Source organism: Ciona intestinalis, chromosome 1, assembly GCF_000224145.3.
Source record: "Ciona intestinalis chromosome 1, KH, whole genome shotgun sequence".
Classification (NCBI taxonomy): Eukaryota; Metazoa; Chordata; class Ascidiacea; order Phlebobranchia; family Cionidae; genus Ciona; species Ciona intestinalis.
The window spans coordinates 204,133-225,751 of record NC_020166.2 but is presented as its reverse complement, the minus strand read 5'-3'; the positions used below and the strand labels follow the sequence as shown (position 1 = coordinate 225,751).

Sequence of the window (21,619 nt, the reverse complement as noted above, 5' to 3'; positions counted from 1 at the left end):
AATACTGTGCTGTTGTGACAATACTATGGGAATATCATAGGACGTAGGTAATATAGTTAGTATGGGGTAAATGCCGTTACAGTTTGAATAGATGTAACAGTAACCTAATTACTTTACAATAATTTACAAATATCTATAAAGTTGAGATTCTATGGCATGGAAAATAGGATTTAGGAAAGAGTTGGCCCGTTACCCCAACATTGTATATACACATTCTATTCTATATGGGTGAGGTCCTACAGTGAGGCACGCTATGGGACCTGGGATTTAGACCAAAGTTGGCCCATTACCCCAACATTGTATATGCACATTCTATTCTATATGGGTGAGGTCCTACAGTGAAGCACGCCATGGGACCTGGGATTTAGGCCAGAGTTGGCCCATTACCCCAACATTGTATATGCACATTCTACTCTATATGGGTGAGGTCCTACAGTGAGGCACGCCATGGGACCTGGGGTTTAGACCAGAGTTGGCCCATTACCCCAACATTGTATATGCACATTCTATTTTATATGGGTGAGGTCCTACAGTGAGGCACGCCATGGGACCTGGGATTTAGGCCAAAGTTGGCCCATTACCCCAACATTGTATATGCACATTCTACTTTATATGGGTGAGGTCCTACAGTGAGGCACGCCATGGGACCTGGGGTTTAGACCAGAGTTGGCCCATTACCCCAACATTGTATATGCACATTCTATTTTATATGGGTGAGGTCCTACAGTGAGGCACGCCATGGGACCTGGGATTTAGGCCAAAGTTGGCCCATTACCCCAACATTGTATATGCACATTCTATTTTATATGGGTGAGGTCCTACATTGAGGCACGCCACGGGACCTGAGATTTAGACCATAGTTTCCCATCACATCAACTTCTTTTTATATACAAAACTTGGTAAAAAAGAGAGAAAATGGTAATAAAATAAAAATAAAAATGTAAAACTTGCGTACCTTCATAGCTCTGTAGAAATTATTCGGTCCGATCTTAATTTTATCGACATCGAACTTGAGTTTATCGTTAGTTGCGTATATTTGTGGGAAGGACTTGCGTAATGCATTTAATGTGGCTTCGGTGCATAATGCCTGTGGTGTGGTGAAGGTGAATGATAAATAAGATTAGTAGGGTGGGGTGAGATAGGACATGTAAATATAGTAGGGTGGGGAAAGATGGGACATGCTTTCATTCTTTTTATCCTCCCATTTCGTAGTAAACAAAGAACATTCACACAATTATCCAACCGTATACTTAGGCTGTATAAATGAGAGGCCGTGGTTAAATTTGTAACGTTATTTCATGGTAACTCATAAGCGGGCCAAGGTGTGAAACAGAACACCCGTGTTATAACGACTGTCTTTGCCCCGCCATGTGAGGATAAATAAGTTACGTACGTGGTAACTTGTTAGCAGGCAGGAGGTGTATGAAACAGAACACCCGTGTTATAACGACTGTCATTGCCCCACCACGCGAGGATAGAAAGTTACATACGTGGTAACTCATAAGCGGGCCTGAGGTGTATAAAACAGAACACCCGTGTTATAACGACTGTCATTGCCCCACCACGCGAGGATAGAAAGTTACATACGTGGTAACTCATAAGCGGGCCTGAGGTGTATAAAACAGAACACCCGTGTTATAACGACTGCCGTTGCCCCGCCACGAGAGGATAAATAAGTTACATACGTGGTAACTTGTAAGCGGGCACAAGGGGTATGAAACAGAACACCCGTGTTATAACGACTGTCATTGCCCCGCCACGAGAGGATAAATAAGTTACATACGTGGTAACTTGTAAGCGGGCACAAGGGGTATGAAACAGAACACCCGTGTTATAACGACTGTCATTGCCTTACCAACCACAGACTAAAACATTCACTGCAAAAGCAGTTACAAAATGACATCATGGCTGGTGGTAGCAATTACTCTTACTTTGAGGTCAGCTCCACAATAACCAACAGTTTTCTCAGCGATTGTCTCAATAAAGTTGGAAGACAAAGGAGGATCCCATTTACTCGTGTGTATCTTCAATATATCGTGGCGGGACTTTTTATCCGGGAGGGGAAAAAGAAATTCACGATCAAATCTTCCCGGTCGTCGCAATGCAGGGTCGATGGAATCGATTCGGTTTGTAGCGCCTGTTTGGAAAGTAACGGAGTTTCAGAAGAGTTTAGTCGTTTATTATTATACACACAGTTGCCCATTACCACTTGGGAGCTATCTAATACCCACTGGGGTATTTCTTTTTATACATAAGTACTCCAATGTGTAAAAAAGGGGGCGTTTGCAGTGAAAGAAGGTTAAGGTTTAAAATTATTCAGAAAACTTTCACAACCCCCTTATTTTGTTATGCTTCCTCCACTCCACCCTTGGACCTTCACATTTTAGATGCTACGAACACGTATCAGACAAAAATCAAGTCCAACCAATTGTATAATAAAAAAAAGATTTATATTTTGTCAAAATGGCATCGTCAGTCTCCTAATTCAACTAGAACTTAATACACTTGCATGGTTAACCACACTCTTACACCCATTCATTCATTCAAACTGAAATACTTATAGTAGGTTGGGGAAAGATGGGACACCTTTTAACGCTATTTTCTAGCCCAATTTAGTAGTTAACAAAGAACATTCGAAGAATTATAAAACCGTATCTTCACGACTTCCATAGACCATTGTTAATGTTTAAAACACGATCAGGATATTTTTTTGATATTATGTGCGAGTGTTCCATCTTTTCCCTCTCTACTATATAACTTACCGATAACAACAATTTCACCGCGACTATCCAAACCATCCATGAGGGCAAGTAGAGTGGACACGATGGAGGAATGGATTTGATCTTGTCTCGATGATCTTACCGGGGCCAAACCATCTATCTCATCAAAGAAAATGATGGAAGGTCTCATCTGGTAGGCCTGTAATGTAAATGTTGGTAAATAAACATTGGGGTGTTGGGGTTATATGCGCTAATTTCAAAACACAGGGGAGGCAGGGATAGTTAGACACACAATCCTGTGAAACAAATCTAACTTATTGGTTGCAATGTTTACTGATTAATGCAGTGTAGAAAATTCTGGGGTAGGCCTGCCCACCCTGCCACCCCAGGTTTGGCGCCTACGGGTATATGTTCCAATAAAGTCTTGCCGAATGAAGACAAAACATTTGTATGGCAGAGTGAAGTATAATACAATATTTTGAAGTATTGTTTTCACATAAAAATAAAAAAACAACTTTTTTTTTACCACTAGCCCAAGACGACTAACTTTCATTGCATGCCTCACCATAAGACATCACCTATATAGAATAGAATGTGCATATACAATGTTGGGGTAATAGGCCAACTCTGGCATAAATTCCAAGTCCCATGACGTGCCTCACTATAAGACCTCACCCATACAGAATAGAATGTGCATATACAATGTTGGGGTAATGGACCGACCCTGGCCTAAATCCCAAGGTCCCATGGTGTGCTACACTGTAGGACCTCACCCATATAGAATAGAATGTACATATACAATGTTGGGGCAATAAGCCAACTCTGGCATAAATTCCAAGTCCCATGGCGTGCCTCACTGTAGGACCTCAACCATATAAAATAGAACACAACACCTTACTTCTAATCTCTAGGAAACAATATAATACAACTCACTTGGTCAAACAACAGCCTTAGTTGTCGTTCTGACTCGCCCACCCATTTACTCAAGCAGTCCGCACCCTTTCTCATAAAGAAAGCAACTTTCTTGTCATCAGTTGAGCATTCATTTGCAAGCGCTCGTGCCATCAGTGTCTTCCCTGTGCCCGGTGGTCCATAGAATAAACAACCTCTGTGGGGAAATAACATGGATAAATAACGCGAATCTAACCCTGATCTAGTGCTTATGAAGTTGGAAGATTCTCGTAAACTACGGAAAGAAACTGTCAGAATGTATTGCTCATTGATAAATTTGTTTTGTACTAATTTGTAGCAGCCCGTCAAGCCCGTCGCGCTTTGGGGAACACGAGTGCCTTTTTCATACCGGTATCTGCTAAATACAGTCTAAAATACAACATGATGCAACCCCTACAAAGAGACTTATAGTTTTTTTAATACATGTTAGAGTAAGTGAAGAATCCTTTCACTACTTTATCTGCTTATCCCTAACTACCAACTTCTAACACTTTCCACCAGCCTAATCTGTACCGTACTAGAGGATTCTCCATTAGTGCCAGAAATATCATTTTGTTGATGTTATTTTACATTTTATGAAGCTTATTAAGTTTTATCAGACAGGTTATATCAATGTCGCGACTTATAGCAAGAACTAAACATTACTAACTACTAACACCTAATTACCAACCTGTAACACTTTCCACTAGCCTAATCTTCACATTGTACCAAAATATCAGTTTTGTTGGTATTGTATACATTTCCTGCATGCAGCTCATACTTAATCCTTCCCAATGTTATCTGTTAACCACTAACCCCTAATACTAACCCATAAAACTTTCCACAGCGTAATCTATAAAGCACTGGAAGATTCTTCACTAGTTTCAACAACAGCAACTAATAATCTATGTTTTATAAAAGTTTGTGCTACATAAGTTGTTACCTACAAAAGCAACGACCTTCTTATTTTAGAGCGAAATACTGAACCTTTCAGGTAGTATCATTTTAAGCATTTTCTTTCATACTAACTAACGTATAGTTTTACCAATGTAGTGTTGTATAAGTTAGTTGCCTAAAAAGATTGTTCCTTTTTATTTTAAAACAAAACATTACCTTGGTGGGGCAATGCTGAACTTGGTGAACACTTCCGGATAAATTAACGGGAAGACGATCATCTCTTTCAGCGACCTTATATGATGTTTATGGCCGCCAATCGACGAGAACTTAACCTGGATGGAAAAAATACATTTATTTTAAATAATTAAAATACTTTAACCTCATTTTTCTAATGAAATACGGCAGAAAATTCTAATTTTAATGATTTAATAGGTTATGCAGTAGTAGGGTAAGGTGCAAGAAAGAGGATAAAAATAATTTTAATGATAGCGATCTGATCCCACTTTTCTAACAAAAAAAAAGTAAATTAATTCAAGGAATTTTCAACAAAAACAAGTTAAATAATAGTATAACTGTAATTAAAGTTGAGTTGTTTAAAAATTATTAATTAATAATAAAAAAAACTTAAATAAAGTAAAAAAAACGTTTTGTTTTTTTATTGGTAGTAATTAAAGTTAAAAGTTTACTCATTAATACCTATTGTAAAAAACAAAACAAAATTAAGGTAAAAACAATATTACCTAATGTAAAACTGGCAACATAATTTAAATCTAAAAAACAAATGTTTTTTTCACTGAATTATCTATGTTTGCTTACTAGTTATTTGAAAGAAAAAATATCGACACAATTAATGTAAAAATAACGACATAACCAAGCTAAAAATACAAGTTTATGTTTCCTCACTGATTTATCGAGAGACATTGGATCCACATCAGCGAGCGAGGATCCGATTTTTTCTCGTTCCCTCGCAAACCCATGCGTAGCAAGCTCACTGGAGGAAAAGTTCATGGGAAGGCACCTGGGGGTAATTTGGGAATTGTATAGTTTACATAACAATTGTATAATATTAATATATATTTTACATAGGAATTGTATAATACAGTAGGGTGTGGGAAGATGGGACACTTTTTGAGTCTACTTTCTCGTACCATTTAGTAGTAAACAAAGAACATTCCAAGAATTATAAAACTATATCCTCACGACTCCCATGGACCGGCATTAAAACACGATCCGTATATTTGGATATTATGGAAAAGGTGTCCCATCTTCCCCACCCTACTATATATATTTTTACATAAGAATTGTATAATATATTTTAGTGTCCATTATTACATTGAGGTTAGTGTTTGGCAGATAATGTGTAAAAGAATTCTTTACTAGCATTTTTTTTACGTAGTTAAATAATAATATGAACTTACTTGTTCCTAGCTTTGGCCATGCTCCTTTTCTTTCTTCGTTCAAACTTCTTCTCGTCATCGGAAGCCGAAGTTGAACCGCTGCTTGATGCTCCCTGGGATTAATATGAAAGATTAGAAGAAGACAAATCATATTTTTGCTACAGAAGAAAAAATATATCATGACATTTAAAAAAAAACTGACTCATAATAACAAGCGTAAAAGCTTCCAAAATTTTTACCTTTAAAATTTTCACCTGAATTAATATGGAAGTTTAGAAAAAGGCAAATCATTTGTTTCATGTTTTATTTGTTTTGCTTTTTTGGTAACTGCTGGCTGACAACTTTTTTAAGATAACTGACTCATAATAACCAGCATCAAGGCTTCGCAAACTTTTTGCTTTCAGCCTTTTTTAATCTTTAAAAATTTTCTGCGATCCTTAACAGTTAACAGTATGCACAGTGATTTGTGTCAAATTTCTGACAAGATTAGCGGGCACGAGGTTTATGAAACAGAACACCCGCGTTATAACGACTGTTGTTGCCCCGCCATACGAAAATAAATAAGTTACATATGTGGTAACTAGTAAAGGGGCATGAGGTGTATGAAACAGAACACCCGTGCTATAACGACTGTCGTTGTCCCGCCATGCGAGGATAAATAAGTTGCATACGTGGTAACTAGTAAGCGGGCACAAGGTGTATGAAACAGAACACCCGTGTTATAACGACTGTCGTTGTCCCGCCATGCGAGGATAAATAAGTTACATTCATGGTAACTTGTAAGCTGGCACGAGGTGTATGAAACAGAACACCCGTGTTATAACGACTGTCATTGCCCCGCCATGCGAGGATAAATAAGTTACATACGTGGTAACTTGTTACCATGCAACACAAGGATAAATGAATGAAAATTTATCAAAACCTGAGAATTAGTCCTCCTGTGTCTGCTCTGATACGGTGATGTTGGATTATGTTGATCTTGGTTGAAAACTCTCTTCCTCCTCACTGGAGACCTTGGAAGTTGGTCGAACATTGTACGTTGGTTTCTCCGAGGCTGTCGGATCAATTCTGTAACATAATTATTGTAAATTTGGAGCCATGATTGGACCTCGAAATTTACGGTGGCAAATGGCAACAATGAATACAGCTATAAGAATTTAAGTCCGTGGCACTGCCACCGACATCTTCTTATATAAGACGTGAGACCTTTTTATTCTAATTTCCCGTCTAATTTGGTGGTAAACAAAGAACAATCAAAGAATTATTAAACTTTATCCTCACGACTTCCATAGACCCTTGTTGATTGTTTAAAACACGATATTTGGGTATTATGTGATAAAGATGTCCCGTCTTTCAGTTAAAATAACAATTTGTTTACCGTAATTGAGCCTGTGTTGGCAGAGTATTCAAACAGTGACATAACATTAAGAATACAGTCTGAATTATGGATAAAAAATGGTTTGAAAACCAGATTTGAGGCTGTGTTAGGTTAGAGTATTTAAACAGTAGCATTTAGATTGATAAGGCAAACTTGCCAAACTAATATATTTAATAAAACAGTTCATACCATAAGGTGTGCTAAAAAATAAGTTTAAATTTTTAGTTACAATTTTTTACCGTAATTAAGCCTGTGAGGTTGTGCTCTCTTTGTTCTCAAGGAATATCTTCGATACGGGACTTCGTTGTCGTCGTCCAAGTCGTCTTCGTCTTCAACAACATCATCTGGTGGGAACGGAGGATGAAAAGATTACAAAGTGGGGTAAGATGGGACATGTAACCCATGGCAGGGTGGGGTAAGATGGGATATGTAACATATGGTAGGGTGGGGTAAGATGGGATGTATTTTCATCCTTTTTCTCGTCCCATTTGGCGGTAGATTATAAGCACTAAAAATAGGGTGGCAGAATATGCAGGCCTTTTCAGCCTTTAAAAGCTACACACTTTTTAGGTGAAATTCAAGTTACATTATTATAAAAAAAAACTTCTCTTTGGCATTTCGCATAAATTAGAGTACTGTATAATACTCTATTTAAGAAAAAATCCTCAAATAAAATTTTAGGTAACATTGTTTTTTTTAATCAGGCCTTTTCAGTCTTTAGAAGCTACACACTTTTTAGGTGAAATCGAGGTTTTAATATTAAAATTATTGTAAAAAAAAGTAATTTGTTTTTTTTACTTTGACAAAAATCCTGAACTTTGGCATATTTCCAAACTTTTGCATTTTGTATAAATTATAAAAACTCTATTTAGGTGAAATTAAATAGAGATTATACATTACCTAAACAAATACTAAAAAACTTAACCTTGTATTTGGCATTTCGCATAAATTAGAGTATTCTGTATAATACTCTATTTAGAAAAAAATTTCCCACACAAAATTTTTATGCAACTTTTTTTTCACTTTTTAAAATTTTTTTTCCTTACTTTGATGAAGGTCTTGCTCTTTGGGATCACTTCCCAGATCCCCAACCTCCGTGGAGGTATTTGGATCATCCTCCAACCTCGACTGGGAGGAAGAAGTAGCAAACTCGTAATCTCCGTAAAAAACACGGGGCCGACGTAGACGATGGCGAGATTTTATCGAACTGTAAATATCGGGTTGGCTCGAATTCTGGAAGAAAGGGAAGTTTTTGACATTCTATCTTTTCAGCGTTTTTTATTTTTTTTACAAAATTAATAAAAAAAATTCTATTTATTCATATATAAACACATACTTACCAGTAGTATTTGTAATATTATAACATGGTATACAAAATGCAACAAATCAACTTTGAAAATTTGGCAAACCCAACCTAAATCAATCAGCCTAATAATATAATATGGCAAGTTTACAATTTTACTATATTTATATTTAGGTTAAATTTTACCTTAACTTAAATAGTAATATATATATATATATTATAACATGGTTACGTACCAAAGCACTTGCCGGGTCTTTTCCTTGTGCTTTTAATAAACTCCGCAATTCAGGGTTAACGTGTTCCTTACTTTGGCTGCGTGCACGTTCACGATATCTAGGAAACAAATGGTTTATAATATTTAACTCTACTTATTATTAAACTGTGTATACACATTGGGAAAGATAATGAAAGTACCTTAACGGCATAGTAGCATACATTTATATGCAACCCCATGTAAACAACTAATAAATGCAGTTAATGTTTGACAACTGTGGGTTCAACTTAAAAATTTTAACATTGCTGATTATTGAACTGTGTTTTTTTTAATAATTTGAACACATAGGACAAGATAGTAAAGCTTACAGCCATAGTGGACAGTGGTGAACATTCATGTTGTGGCGACTGAAACTTAGTCGGTCACAATCGCTAGTGATTGTAGCGATGTTGAGTCCAAGATAGTTATTATTAGAACGGTTAGACTTCACACTTTTGTGTGCGAAAACGACAACAGTGAGAAAAAGGCAATTGAGAGAGTTCGGTAACAGAAGAAGGTAGTGTCGGTAATTACGCAATGACGAAGGCAAATAATACGTGACAGTAATTACGCAATAACCGAATGTGACCGACTAAGTTTCAGTCGCCACAATGTTATTTTATGGTAAACAGGAGCTTAAGGGGCAACCAGAGACAGTTGTCCCATTAAATAAGGTTTCTAATGTTTAACAACTGTGCATTATAACTATATTCCCTTTAACACTGCTAAATATGAACCTGTGTTTAAGTGAATACTTAGAGCTACTCAATTGAGCTCATATAGGCAACTTTGGTAGACATTAAGGGGAATCACAGGGGGTTTACCCAATTAAATACCCAAGAACGCGGTTAACGCTTGTCAAATATGGGTTTAACTATATAATATTTTAACGTTACTAATTATTGAATATCTCTATAAAGTTCAAAAACAACTATACATAATATTACATTAAACCATAAAGCTATTTAAATGCGATGTGAGCGTAATGAGACAGGCTTCTATTGGCAAGCTGAAGAAGTCACTCACCAATAAAGACATTTTTTGGTGAAAATTTTAAACAAACTTAGTAATATGTCATGTGATCCATATCGAATACCAATATTTAACCCATAATAATCTTACTTTATCTCGTTTCTATCAACTTGATTTTCGCCGTTAATTCCTCGTCGTAGCAACATGTTCGGGAAATTTTTATCTGAAATAAAATTTGTTTATGAAAAATCAAAAAATTAATATAAAAAATCTTAAATGGTTGGGAAAAAAAATTTAAAAGTTGCAAAAGTTATTTTTTAATTACCATTTACCAGGACATAAAATGGCCTATATATATTAGTTTATTTATGTTATTAAATTAACTATGAGAAAATTGCAATAATAATTTCCATACGTTGTTAAAGGATAACTTAAATTTAAGTGTAAAACTTCAATGCATTTTGTCAGGCAGACACATAGTTCATTAAATGCACTTTCTATAATATCTGTATTAAATGGGGACTCCCTAAATGGTACTTTCCCTAAACCACAACTCACAAGGACAGATAACATTAAAGCAACCAAAGAAATATTATTTTAAAACAACTGCTCATGTGTGTTAGGACTTAAATACAGAGGATAAACTTAAAGTATATGAGAGAATACATTGCGAAAAGTAAGCCTTTCATGTAGCAATTTTTAATGGAACTCAAGCTGTAAGGGAAAGGAGGAACCAATCGCTGTACGATGTTGTTGGCTTAAACTACATGCAGATGAAAGTTGAGTGCACGAATAAGACCAAGTAATAAAATGTTGCAAACCCATCTTACCCCTGGAAGATGTTCGTGCTCTTGATGATGCAGCGAGAGACCCAATCCCATCTTCCTCACAAGAGCTTCCTTCATCTTCAAGACCGAGGGAGAACAAAGACCTGGGAGGAGAGAAAAGTGGTCAAAAACAGATATTGTGTTTTACTTGAAAAAATCTGTTATTACTTAAAGAAAATGTGCTATTAGTTTTATTACTTTAAAATAAATTGCTATTACTTGAAAAAATCTGTTATTACTTGAAGAAAATGTGTTATTAGTTTTATTACTTTAAAAAATTTGTTATTACTTGAAGAAAATTTGTTATTACTTAAAAAAATGTGTTATTGCTTGAAGAAAATGTGATGTATGCTCTGAATAAATAATGTTTTAAATAAATTTCTAAATAAGTGGGTATTGTGTACAGTTGCATTGTTGTTTTTTAAATAAGTGGGACACTGTTTAAATATAACATGGTACACTTGAAGAAAAGTTTATGAACAACTGGGTTAAGAAATTATCACCAATGAAACAAACCAAATGTAATTGATGTAAAATAATCAATTTTGAGCCTTGCGAAGTCGCATTTTAAAGCCAATCCAGTTTAATCGGACCACATCGGAACTTGCCCGATTAATGGGGTTGACTGTATTTACTCTTAATAAGTGGGACAAAGTTAAAATGTACAAAGTCTAAGAACCACTGAGTTATGGAATACCTGGTGTGATTCCTTTTCTGTCTTTCAACTTTGGATAAATACTCCTCTTCATCATTCAGGTGTCTGTGGAGATACAAATATATAGTAATGTGGGGAAAATGGGACGCCTTTTCAGTCTATTTTCTCATCCCATTTGTTGGTAAATAAAGAACTTTCAAAGAATTATAATCCTATCCTCACGACTGCCATAGACCGTTAGTATTTGTTTAAAACACGATCAGGATATTTGGATATTTTGTGTTAAAGGTGTCCCGCCTTCCCCACCCTACTATAATTAAGGCAAAAAAATGCATAAAAAACACAGAAACTCCTTAAATTAAAAAACAAACAATTCAATTGTAAAATATAGAATGAAATTATTTTTTGAAAAATTGCTGCAAAACAAACTGAAACAAGTTATAGGCTTACTTGTCAAAGATGTGAAATTAACGAGGCGAATTTTAATAAAAAAAGCCTAAAAACCAAAAAAAAAAAAAAAATAATACAGTCCCATTTTGCAGGCACTTTCTGGAATGTTTTGATAAAAAAGGTAACGGATTACCAGTAGGTCTATCTGTTTGTTCAGGGCTTTTGGCTGGTGTATGGCTACTGTTTTAAAGCTATAAATGTAGAAACCAATACCAGTAGTATACGCGCCAAATTTGGTTTCATTGTGTACTGATTAATGCAGTGTCGAAAATTATTGGAAATGTCGTCCCACCCTGCTAACTTTTTCCCACCCTTGTTTAGGGTTTATGACCGTTAGTTATAATTTTTCCAGCAAGTGTTAGATTCCTGTACCTTCTGTTTATGTTGTAAATATAGAAATGTTACTACCTTGATGGTTCTCTGCGTCGAGATGGTCGTTTAAGCACAGGACTGTCATTGTAGAGAGACTTGGGTGTATCGTGTGAAAACTCAACAGAGAGAAACTGAAAAAGATATCAATATGTTGCTTGAGGTTACTTCCCAGTGCTTACTAAATATAGTTTTAGAAGGAAAATTAACAAAAAAGTAAATTTCTTGAAACATACTGTAATGTAACTATGAAATTTGTACTGTAACTATTAAATTATGGTTTAAAAACTGAAACGATTTTCAGTGAATTTGAAAGTTAAAATAAAAAAACCTGTTTATGCACCTAAATGCTACACAAAATATGATATTTGACTTTTGGTACAAAATATTCACCTCTTTTTTTGATGATTTTAAGGAAAGAAAGTCTGATTCGTCATCATTTGAGTCGTCTTCTATTAGTTTGTGTCTCCGTGTGGAATGACGGGGCTCGAGGGTCGGAGACTTGGGCGACTTTTTGACGGAACTTCCACTTCTTGTTGAAACCATGGTTATTTATCAGCATGCGTATATTGCATTGTGTGGGGGTTGCCTTAAATCTATAAGGCTTATGGGTCCTGGCAAGATAGGTGAAAACATTATATGGAGACTCCTTTATCATCAGAAACAGACAAACAGGAACAATAAAATTTAAAGAAAAATAAAGTAAAAACGTTATTAGTAAAAACACATTAAGTTGAAAATATGAATATATAGGCGATAGGCCTATATGCTACATTATTTTTTAATTCGTTTATTTTTCTGGCAAGATAAACATTATACAGATTTCTTTAAATAAAATTTTATCTCTAAGGCCTAAAGACCAAAAAGTTTACAAGAGCGAAAAGAGGTCAGATAGGTAACGAAAGTCATTCAAAATCAAAGTAATGACGGAGTAAATTAGGAAATGAAACAATATGAAAGTTTAGGTTAAAAAATATAAATATGCTACATTTGTTTTAAAGAAAATATGACTAAATAGTCAAGCCAATGTTTTTTGACTTTATTATTGATTATTGTAGCGACCGAAATATTAAATAAGAAAGTTTAGCAAAACTTTCTCGACCAAATTTTTGCCCAATTTTATGAGAGTATAAAATGATAGAACTTTATATAGTAACAGCCAAAATGCTTTGTAAAAAATAAAATATCCAACCAAATTAAATGGGATATTTTACATTTCTCTATATATACTACATGTGATGCAATTTAGGGGAAAACGAAATAGACGATTAAAAAAATAAAAAGCCTTCAGTTTTTGCATTACAACTTTTTTATGTTTATGCAATGTATATGCTTAATCTGCACTGTATAATAACTAATAAACATATATTAATAACCGATTTTTCACATTTTATCTTCAATAACTCAACTACTCCGAACTCCCATTGTCAGAATGACGCCAAAGTGTTTCTAAATATAAGTAGGCACGTTAGTTGGATTATAAATTGCGCGCAATCTAAATTTTAAAACAAATATAATAAATATTACAAACTGGGATTAGATTATTAAACAATTTACATTATATTATTTTTGTCGTACATTTATCATGACGTTAAGAAAGCTTTCGAAACGAAAATAGTTTTAATTCAAAGAGACCACAGGTTACAAAGCAGGGTAACGACCGATTTTTTATATTCTCACAAGGCGGCGTTAGTGTTTTGATAACAGCATAGTGACGCAGTTTGTCAATTTTATTTTACTTGTTCTGTCTTTCCTACTTCAATAAATCGTCGGCATTTTTAAATGGCAGAAGACAAACAAGGTAAAGTTTATATTATTGTAAATAAATAACATAAGTTTCGGTGCTAGTGAAGAGTCTTCCCCCTCACCGTATTTGCTAACCACTAACCCCTATAACCCCTAACCATTAACACCTAACCCCCTAACCTAGGGGTTAGTGGTTAGCAAAGGTGGGGGGGAAGTTTCTTCACTAGCACCACCAACCCCTAACCACTAACTCCTATAACTACTAATACCTTACTACCAACCTCTAACACTTTCCATTAGCCTAATAGCCTGTAAAACGTACTGGAAGATTCTTCACTAGTGCTTTTTGTGGGATGCACCAATCACACCTTTAATAGAAGGTGGTTGAACCTATTTATCCGTTGACTCATGGATAAACAAGTCAGCTGCACAATGCTTTAATATACCATAAAACTTAAGGTTACAGGTTCAAGGCTTGTCTCTGCTACCATATTGGGCCCAGACACTTAGCATCTGTTCTGTCCAAATGTTCACTTATTGTTGTCCAAATTTCCATCCAAACATAAAACATATGCGAATAAAGTTACATACTTGGTAACTTGTAAGCGGACAGAAGGTGTATGGAACAGAACACCCGTGTTATAATGACTGTCGTTGCCATGCGAGGATAAATAGGTTACATACGTAGTAACTCGCAAGCAGGCATGAGGCGTATGAAACAGAACACCTGTGTTATAAGGACTATCTTTGCCCCGTCATGCGAGGATAAATAAGTTACATACGTGGTAAATTAGCAAGCACGAAGTGTAAACAGAACACCCATGTTATAACTACTGTCAATGCCCCTCCATGCGAGGATAAATACGTTACATTTCTAATCTTTTCTTGATTTAACCTTTAGAAGAAGATTATGGTGGATGTGAAGGAGCAGACTCGATGTACGTTCGTCTTGTTTCATCTGACGGCCACAAGTTTATTGTAAAGCGAGATTATGCACTGACCTCTGGAACTATCAAATCAATGTTGAGCGGCCCAGGACAGTTTGCAGAAAATGAAACAAACGAAGTGACTTTTAGAGAAATACCGTGAGTAGGAATTTGATTAGTGATAAAAGACAAAATTAGTCTTTTGATGAATGTAACTTGCTTTATTCTTGCGTGGCCATAAGCAGCGGTCTTTATAACACGAGTGTTTTGTTTCATACACCTCGTGCCCGATTAGGAGTTACCAATTATTACCAATACCATGCAATAAAATAGTTTCAGCGACCACGCTTTTTCGAACTAAATATGTTTTTAACAATGACTGGTTTTAGCCACTGTTGTTTTGTCGCCATATTCTGTCCTTTCTTTTAAATATTTTTAAATCTTCGCTAATGTAATTGAAACTACAAATAAAAGTGATTAACCTATTATCATATACATTTATAACTTTTTATTGATAACATTGATTTACTTATTGTCTCAAATATCTGTCACATTACTTTTCCCAAAGGTCCCATGTGCTTGCTAAGGTGTGCCAGTATTTCATCTACAAAGTCAGATACACTAACAGCTCAACTGAGATTCCAGAGTTTTGCATCACCCCTGAGATTGCCCTGGAGTTGCTGATGGCGGCAAATTTTCTAGACTGTTAACTAATGCTTCATAAATAATCAAATAAAATTGTTGTATTCTGGAGAAGCTCCAACCCCATGTAATGTTATTATATCGGTATCTATTGCTGTTCAATACACGTTAATATCTTTGTGCTTATGCTGTTATAAAATTGATCGCTTTTTCAACTTCAGTTTTAGTAAAAACGGACTTATTTTATTTTCACTTTATTTTTGTTGTATTGGTTCTAATTTTTCCAAAGAGCAGCCAGAATGAAAAAGGTTATGCATTAAATGCAAAGAAAAAGTACTGCGCAACCAAAATTAACAAAAGCAGGCAGAATTATACATTAGATGTAACCAAAGCAAAAGTAATGGGGGGGGGGGAGATATGAATGCAGCTGTTCAGTATCTGGTGCTTAATGTTACTGGTACCAACATAATACTTGTGTGAAGTTTGTTAGAATGATTTTACATACACCTCTTGGCCACCAACTCAATGCATTTGCAACATAGTGAATAATATCACATCACATTCCTCCTTCAGCCAGTTAGATCATTAGCAGAATATCGTTGGTAGGAATAATGTGTGGCAGTCACTTTATTGCCACCAAACCATCGGTTGTTAAGAGCCATAACAGCTTTCTCACATTCAGCAAGGTTGGAAAACTCGACAAATATTTTAACGATAACTTCTGCGTTTTCTTCTTCGCCCTATGGGAGTAAAGTTTGAAACAAAATGAATGAATGTAACCTCTCGTGGCGGGGCAATGACAGTCATTACAACACGGGTGTTCTGTTTCATGCACCCCGTGGCCGCTACAAGTTACCACGTACGTAACTTGTTTATCCTCGCGTGGTGGGGAAACGACAGTCGTTATAACAGGTGTTCGGTTTCATACACCTCATGCCCGCTTATGAGTTACCACGTATGTAACTTTGTGGGAATTAATCAAGTTTAGCAATATTTAAGCAGGGCAGAAATCAGTCAACGTTGTTTTACAAAATTATGTCTATCACTGCCTCCCCTCCAATTATGAAAGTGCAGCGCCTAAGAGTCTCGAACCCATAAATAAACCCACAACTTGATGTAATTATAAACCTCTGAGTCCCACACCTGTTTTTCTTGATAAATCACGACCCGTTCCACGCTTCCGAACTTCCCACATTCCTCTGTTACTTCCGCTTCCAAATCTTCATCGAGGTCTTCCACCGTCACCATGTTCCGCATCACCATCACCTGACTCTGTGTCAATCAACATGTTTAGAATGATTGTAACTTGGTTTGTCGTCGCACGGCAGGGCAACTATAGTCGTTATAACACAGGTGTTCTGTTTCATACACCTTCTGTCCGCTAACAAGTTACCACGTATGTAACTTATTTATCCTCACATGGCTGGGCAACGACAGTCGTTATAACACTGGTGTTCGGTTTCATACACCTCGTGCCTGCTTACAAGTGTAGAACCTCGCCCAAATAGAATAGATTGTGCATATACAATGTTGGGGTAATGGGCCAACTCTGGCCTAAATCCCTGGTCCCATGGCGTGCCTCACTGTAGGACCTCACCCATATAGAATAGAATGTACATATACAATGTTGGGGTAATGGGCCAACTCTGGTCTAAATCCCAGGTCCCATAACGTGCCTCACTGTAGGACCTCACCCATATAGAATAGAATGTGCATATACAATGTTGGGGTAATGGGCCAACTCTGGTCTAAATCCAAGGTTCCATGGCGTGCCTCACTGTAGAACCTCACCCACATAGAAAATAAGCTACAAATAGTAAGCACCAACCTCTTCCTTCCTCATTAACTTCTGCATGACGAGGTGACGTTGAGAACTTCCTGAAATATTCAAGCCTGCTTCTTGCTGACTAAGTGTCTGCGCACCAGTTGGTAGAAGATCTTTTCCATTAACCTGAGATTAGAGAAAAAATAAGCCAAAAATAGCAGGTGCATGCTACATGTTTTTTATAGTGGACAGGGTGATTATGTGGTCATATTTGGGTTTGACTATATGTAACATTGTTGAGTTAAAACACGTAAGTACAAATAATTTGGGTAAGATGGGATACCGTTAGCATATATGCCATATTTCCTGATCAGGTTTATGACAACCAACAACCCTCTTTTAAAGTCGTGAGGAAACGGTTATATAATTCTAGAAATATTCTTTGTTTACTACAAAATGACGATAAAAAGAGAATAAAAACATGTCCTATCTTAGCCCAACCTGCTATAAGTGTAATATATTTTGTACGTCTCAACTTACCCCCACCTATAAGTGTGTTTTATATTGTTACATAGGTTTGGCTTTGATCAACAGCACTCAGAAAAGGGGAATGGAATTATGTCCCATCTTGCCCCAGCTTACTAGATATATAATTTATTGTTAAACGAATAAAACATTTAACCTGTGAGTTCAGTCGATTCATGTTGTTTTGTTGTTGTTGGAAAAAGTAGCTGGCGCCCCCCGCTGGGGTAACTCCTGTGAGGGGAGTGGTTAAAACAAAACATTGGGGTCAGGATGTTTGGGTCAAGGGTCATTGGCTGGGGTCAAATTTGGTAGGGGTAGTTTGAGGTGAAATGTCACTTGGTCAGGGGTGGTTTGGGGTGAAAGGTCATTGGGTCGGGTGGGGTGTTTAGGGGTTAAGGGTCATTTGGTAAATGGTTTGGGGTCAAGGGTCATTGGTAGGGTGGATTTGGGGTTAAAGGTCACTGGTTAGGGTGGTTTTGGGTCAAGGGTTCTAAAGTGGTGAATAAGAGTCAAAAATTGTGTAAAATCATTATTTCATAAAATGATAATTTAATTTGGGTTCAGTTTTAGACTTTCAAGAGTAAATAGTGATTTGGTGTGACTGTGTGATTTATACCAAGGGCTGTAAAGGTATGTAGATAAGGGATAAAGAGAGAAGTAGAACCAGGAGTGTATGGGTAGGAATAAAGAGAGCAAGAAAGTTGCTTAAAGTGGTTTGTAGTGAAGTTGCGTCTTTAGTAAGGTGAGAATAATTTGGGAGGGGTGGGTGGAGAAACAATTGAAAACAAAATGGGATAAAATGGTTAGATATAATACGATAAATTAAGTTTAAATTACAAAACACTACTCTGCATAAAGTAACATATCATACTGTACATATATATGTAACAAAACTAGTTAGAATGACATTTTATTTTCATATTTTTTTGTAAGTTTTACTTGTTTAAACATTTACTGACTCACTAGTACTAAAATGTGGGTTTAAAAGCATTTAAAATAAGACCAGATGTTGGGATACCATGCATACCATCATAACAGAGCTTGTATATAAACACGAGTTACCATCATACATGTTTATACCGAATGCAGGAAATGTTGGTTAAGTTGGTACTAGGTGTCCTAACATACAAATAAATTAGGAACTTAAGTTATATTATACACAAAGTTACATACATGGCAACCCGTAAGCGGACACAAGGTGTATGAAACAGAACACCCGTGTTATAACGACTGTCGTTGCCCCGCCATGTGAGGATAAATAAGTTACATACGTGATAACTTGTATAATGCAAACAAGAGGTGTATGAAACAGAACACCCATGTTATAACGACTGTCGTTGCCCCGCCCACGCGAAGATAAAGTAAGTCACATTATTCAAACATTGAAATAACGGAATAACCACCTGTTACCACTCCTGGTTGATTGGCAGCAAATACAGCAGTTGGTTGTTTAAGTAACGCTGGTCCTTGGATGCCTGGGGTAAACATATATTATGTATATTAAACATTACTTGGTTTATATAGGGTGGTAATAGGGTCCTGTTACAATTTCATGGTTAATTTTTAACATTTATATAAATTTACTTAAAAAAAATTACCTTTTTTAATTTTTCTATAAAATATTACTTTTTTTAACGTTTCTATAAAATATTTTTTGTTTAGTGTTTAAATAAAATATTACTTTAAAAATAGCTGTTAATAAAGTTATACAGGTTGTTCATAAAGTTTGTTACAGTTTTAAAATTTGTTATTAAGTCAAGAAAACATACGCCCACAGCCACAATGGTAGCAGCAACAAGCATTGAACCCGTTACCTCTGGGTTAGAGGCAGGTGCGCTAACCATTAATTCTTAAGGATTGTCCATGAAATGTAAACACAGCTCTTTCTGACAAAAAATCGGATCAAAAAAATATTTTAAAAAAATATATATAATAATTAAAAAAAAGTTTTTTCAAAAATAAAACCTGCCCAAAATAACTTCCTAACCGAGCCCATGTAAAGTAAACACGTTTATAACTAGAACGAAATTGGCCTCCAAAAAAATAAAACAATTTAAAAAGTTTAAAAAATAAAGTTCGGGCAAAAAATCAAGGAGAAGTAAAACTTCCTAATCGAGCCCACGTTAAGTAAACACATTTCGACATTTTTACCTGGAACTAAACCCGCGGCTGCTTTCCTTGCTGCAAGTAGCGGGTTTGCAGCTTCTTGAGCCATTATCTTAGAAGTGGCTGCAGCAGCAGCTAATGCAGCCGCTGGTGGTAAAGTGGAATTTCCTGCCCCGGGTGCTGAAAGCTGAATTGCAAATAATTCAATTCTTTGTGTGAATAATTTATGGACAATTCGATACAGTAGGCATGGAAATGAACCACTGAATGGTGGTTGTGAAATACTAAGTACGCATCTTGCATTACAAATATTTGTATTACATGTTATCTTTACAGGTTTAATATTATAGTAGTTCTATTATCCGGTCCAATTTGGTAGTAATCAAAAACTTTCAAAGAGTTATAAAACCATATCCTTACGACTCCTAAAGATTGTTGTTAATTGTTTAAAACATGATCAGAATATTTTGCTATTAAGTGTCAAAGGTGTCCCATCTTCCCCCACCCTACTATACATATTTTTATTATTCAACTTCAAATTTAAACAGACTGACCAGACCAGCATACAAAACGGCCTGAATGCTGATTGTGTGAAATACTAAAAGGCTTACCTAATATCAACAAAAATTGTATATAGAGAGAAATAATCAAATCTGATCTACCGGTATCACAAAAGTTTTAAACAATGTTTTTCAACTTTTTAGATCCCATTTGAGCATTTTTATCAACACACAAACTTTGAATTTTCGTTGGTATGCCCCTTTAGTATTGATCTTGTATATACATGTAGCATTGTAGCCTATTACATATTATCCGCACATGTGTTACAATTACATATAGTAGGGTGGGGGAATATGAGACACCTTTACCACATAATATCCAAATATCTTGATCGTGTTTTAAACAATTAACAATGGTCTATGGGAGTTGTGGAGTTTTTAATTTTTTTTTGTTTTCTACGAAATGGGACGAGAACCTTACTATGTATTAAAATAATCACATAATATTATTCAATTCAAATATAAAACAGACTGCCCTATAGCATAACTATTAGAACAATCAAAGCACATTTTACGCATGAAACTTTTTCCACAAACCATTTTTGTACAACATATGTTTAAGCGAACCCACCAAGTCAAAGTGTGTATTTGGAGGAGTGATGGCTTGCCCAACTCTAAGGTATTGTCCTCCTAGATCAAACATATTCATGCTTGCAACCGCATCTTGGCACGACTGTTTCAACTCATACTCTGTCAAATTGAAAGGAAAAATATTAGGAGTTTGAGTTCAAAGCTTGACGCTGCTACCATTGTGGGCGTATGTGTCCTTGGGCAAGACACTTAACGGCAATTGCTTCAACCCAGTGGTCACTAATGGGTTGTCTGAATTGTCAGCCACACATAAAAAATAATCACCCACAAAGTAACATACGTGGTAACTCGTAAGCTGGCCCGAGGTGTATGAAGAAGTAAATAAAGAGGTTCAAAAACTCAAAGGGAATGAGAAATAATGTGAAAATTTAAAGGAAATTTTTGTTTTTATTCAAATTTGTAGATGTAAATGTGACAAGCCAAATATTTTAGAGAGAGTAACATAAAATTTAAATTTAAGGGCGAAAATTCAGTAGCATTTCAATAGCACAACATAGGCGAACAAAAACTACATATACTGATAAAATATAAATACTCATTTCGCAAATCCCAGACACCTTATGTCTGTTGTTAAGTGAATAATGTTACTTATATATATTCGCTAGCG

General features: G+C 35.8%; 3 protein-coding genes across 3 annotated transcripts in view; 1 reads left to right on the top strand and 2 right to left on the bottom strand.

The window, feature by feature from the left end:
* The window catches only part of LOC100180970 (ATPase family AAA domain-containing protein 2), an 18,143-nt gene extending 5,382 nt beyond the window's left edge, over window positions 1–12,761 (bottom strand). Inside the window, exons 1-16 of the mRNA XM_026836195.1 lie at window positions 12,545–12,761; window positions 12,191–12,285; window positions 11,375–11,437; window positions 10,681–10,781; window positions 10,001–10,073; window positions 8,862–8,958; window positions 8,369–8,555; window positions 7,562–7,666; window positions 6,867–7,012; window positions 5,966–6,057; window positions 5,451–5,565; window positions 4,764–4,879; window positions 3,654–3,828; window positions 2,763–2,919; window positions 1,932–2,137; window positions 923–1,087 (exon numbers count right to left, since the gene is read on the bottom strand). Coding sequence (XP_026691996.1) covers window positions 923–1,087; window positions 1,932–2,137; window positions 2,763–2,919; window positions 3,654–3,828; window positions 4,764–4,879; window positions 5,451–5,565; window positions 5,966–6,057; window positions 6,867–7,012; window positions 7,562–7,666; window positions 8,369–8,555; window positions 8,862–8,958; window positions 10,001–10,073; window positions 10,681–10,781; window positions 11,375–11,437; window positions 12,191–12,285; window positions 12,545–12,697 — 2,046 coding nt within the window. The 5' untranslated portion in view covers window positions 12,698–12,761. The remainder of the gene's footprint in view (window positions 1–922; window positions 1,088–1,931; window positions 2,138–2,762; window positions 2,920–3,653; window positions 3,829–4,763; window positions 4,880–5,450; window positions 5,566–5,965; window positions 6,058–6,866; window positions 7,013–7,561; window positions 7,667–8,368; window positions 8,556–8,861; window positions 8,959–10,000; window positions 10,074–10,680; window positions 10,782–11,374; window positions 11,438–12,190; window positions 12,286–12,544) is intronic.
* A 1,055-nt stretch (window positions 12,762–13,816) lies between these two features.
* LOC100177815 (elongin-C-like) lies at window positions 13,817–15,722 on the top strand. Its single transcript, XM_002130586.5, has 3 exons — window positions 13,817–13,952; window positions 14,799–14,982; window positions 15,392–15,722. The coding sequence occupies exons 1-3, from the start codon at window positions 13,934–13,936 to the stop codon at window positions 15,531–15,533; spliced, it is 345 nt and encodes a 114-aa protein (XP_002130622.1). The 5' UTR covers window positions 13,817–13,933; the 3' UTR covers window positions 15,534–15,722.
* The window catches only part of LOC100183320 (poly(U)-binding-splicing factor PUF60-like), a 10,739-nt gene continuing 4,837 nt past the window's right edge, over window positions 15,718–21,619 (bottom strand). The window contains exons 7-13 of the mRNA XM_009863819.3: window positions 20,993–21,111; window positions 19,907–20,048; window positions 19,159–19,230; window positions 17,913–17,986; window positions 17,294–17,416; window positions 16,609–16,737; window positions 15,718–16,205 (exon numbers count right to left, since the gene is read on the bottom strand). Coding sequence (XP_009862121.1) covers window positions 16,035–16,205; window positions 16,609–16,737; window positions 17,294–17,416; window positions 17,913–17,986; window positions 19,159–19,230; window positions 19,907–20,048; window positions 20,993–21,111 — 830 coding nt within the window. The 3' untranslated portion in view covers window positions 15,718–16,034. The remainder of the gene's footprint in view (window positions 16,206–16,608; window positions 16,738–17,293; window positions 17,417–17,912; window positions 17,987–19,158; window positions 19,231–19,906; window positions 20,049–20,992; window positions 21,112–21,619) is intronic.

Excerpts from the sequence above, each read along its gene's own strand:
- LOC100177815 (XM_002130586.5), top strand. Across the intron at positions 14,983-15,391 it reads GTGACTTTTAGAGAAATACC|GTCCCATGTGCTTGCTAAGG; the intron begins GTGAGTAGGAAT and ends CTTTTCCCAAAG.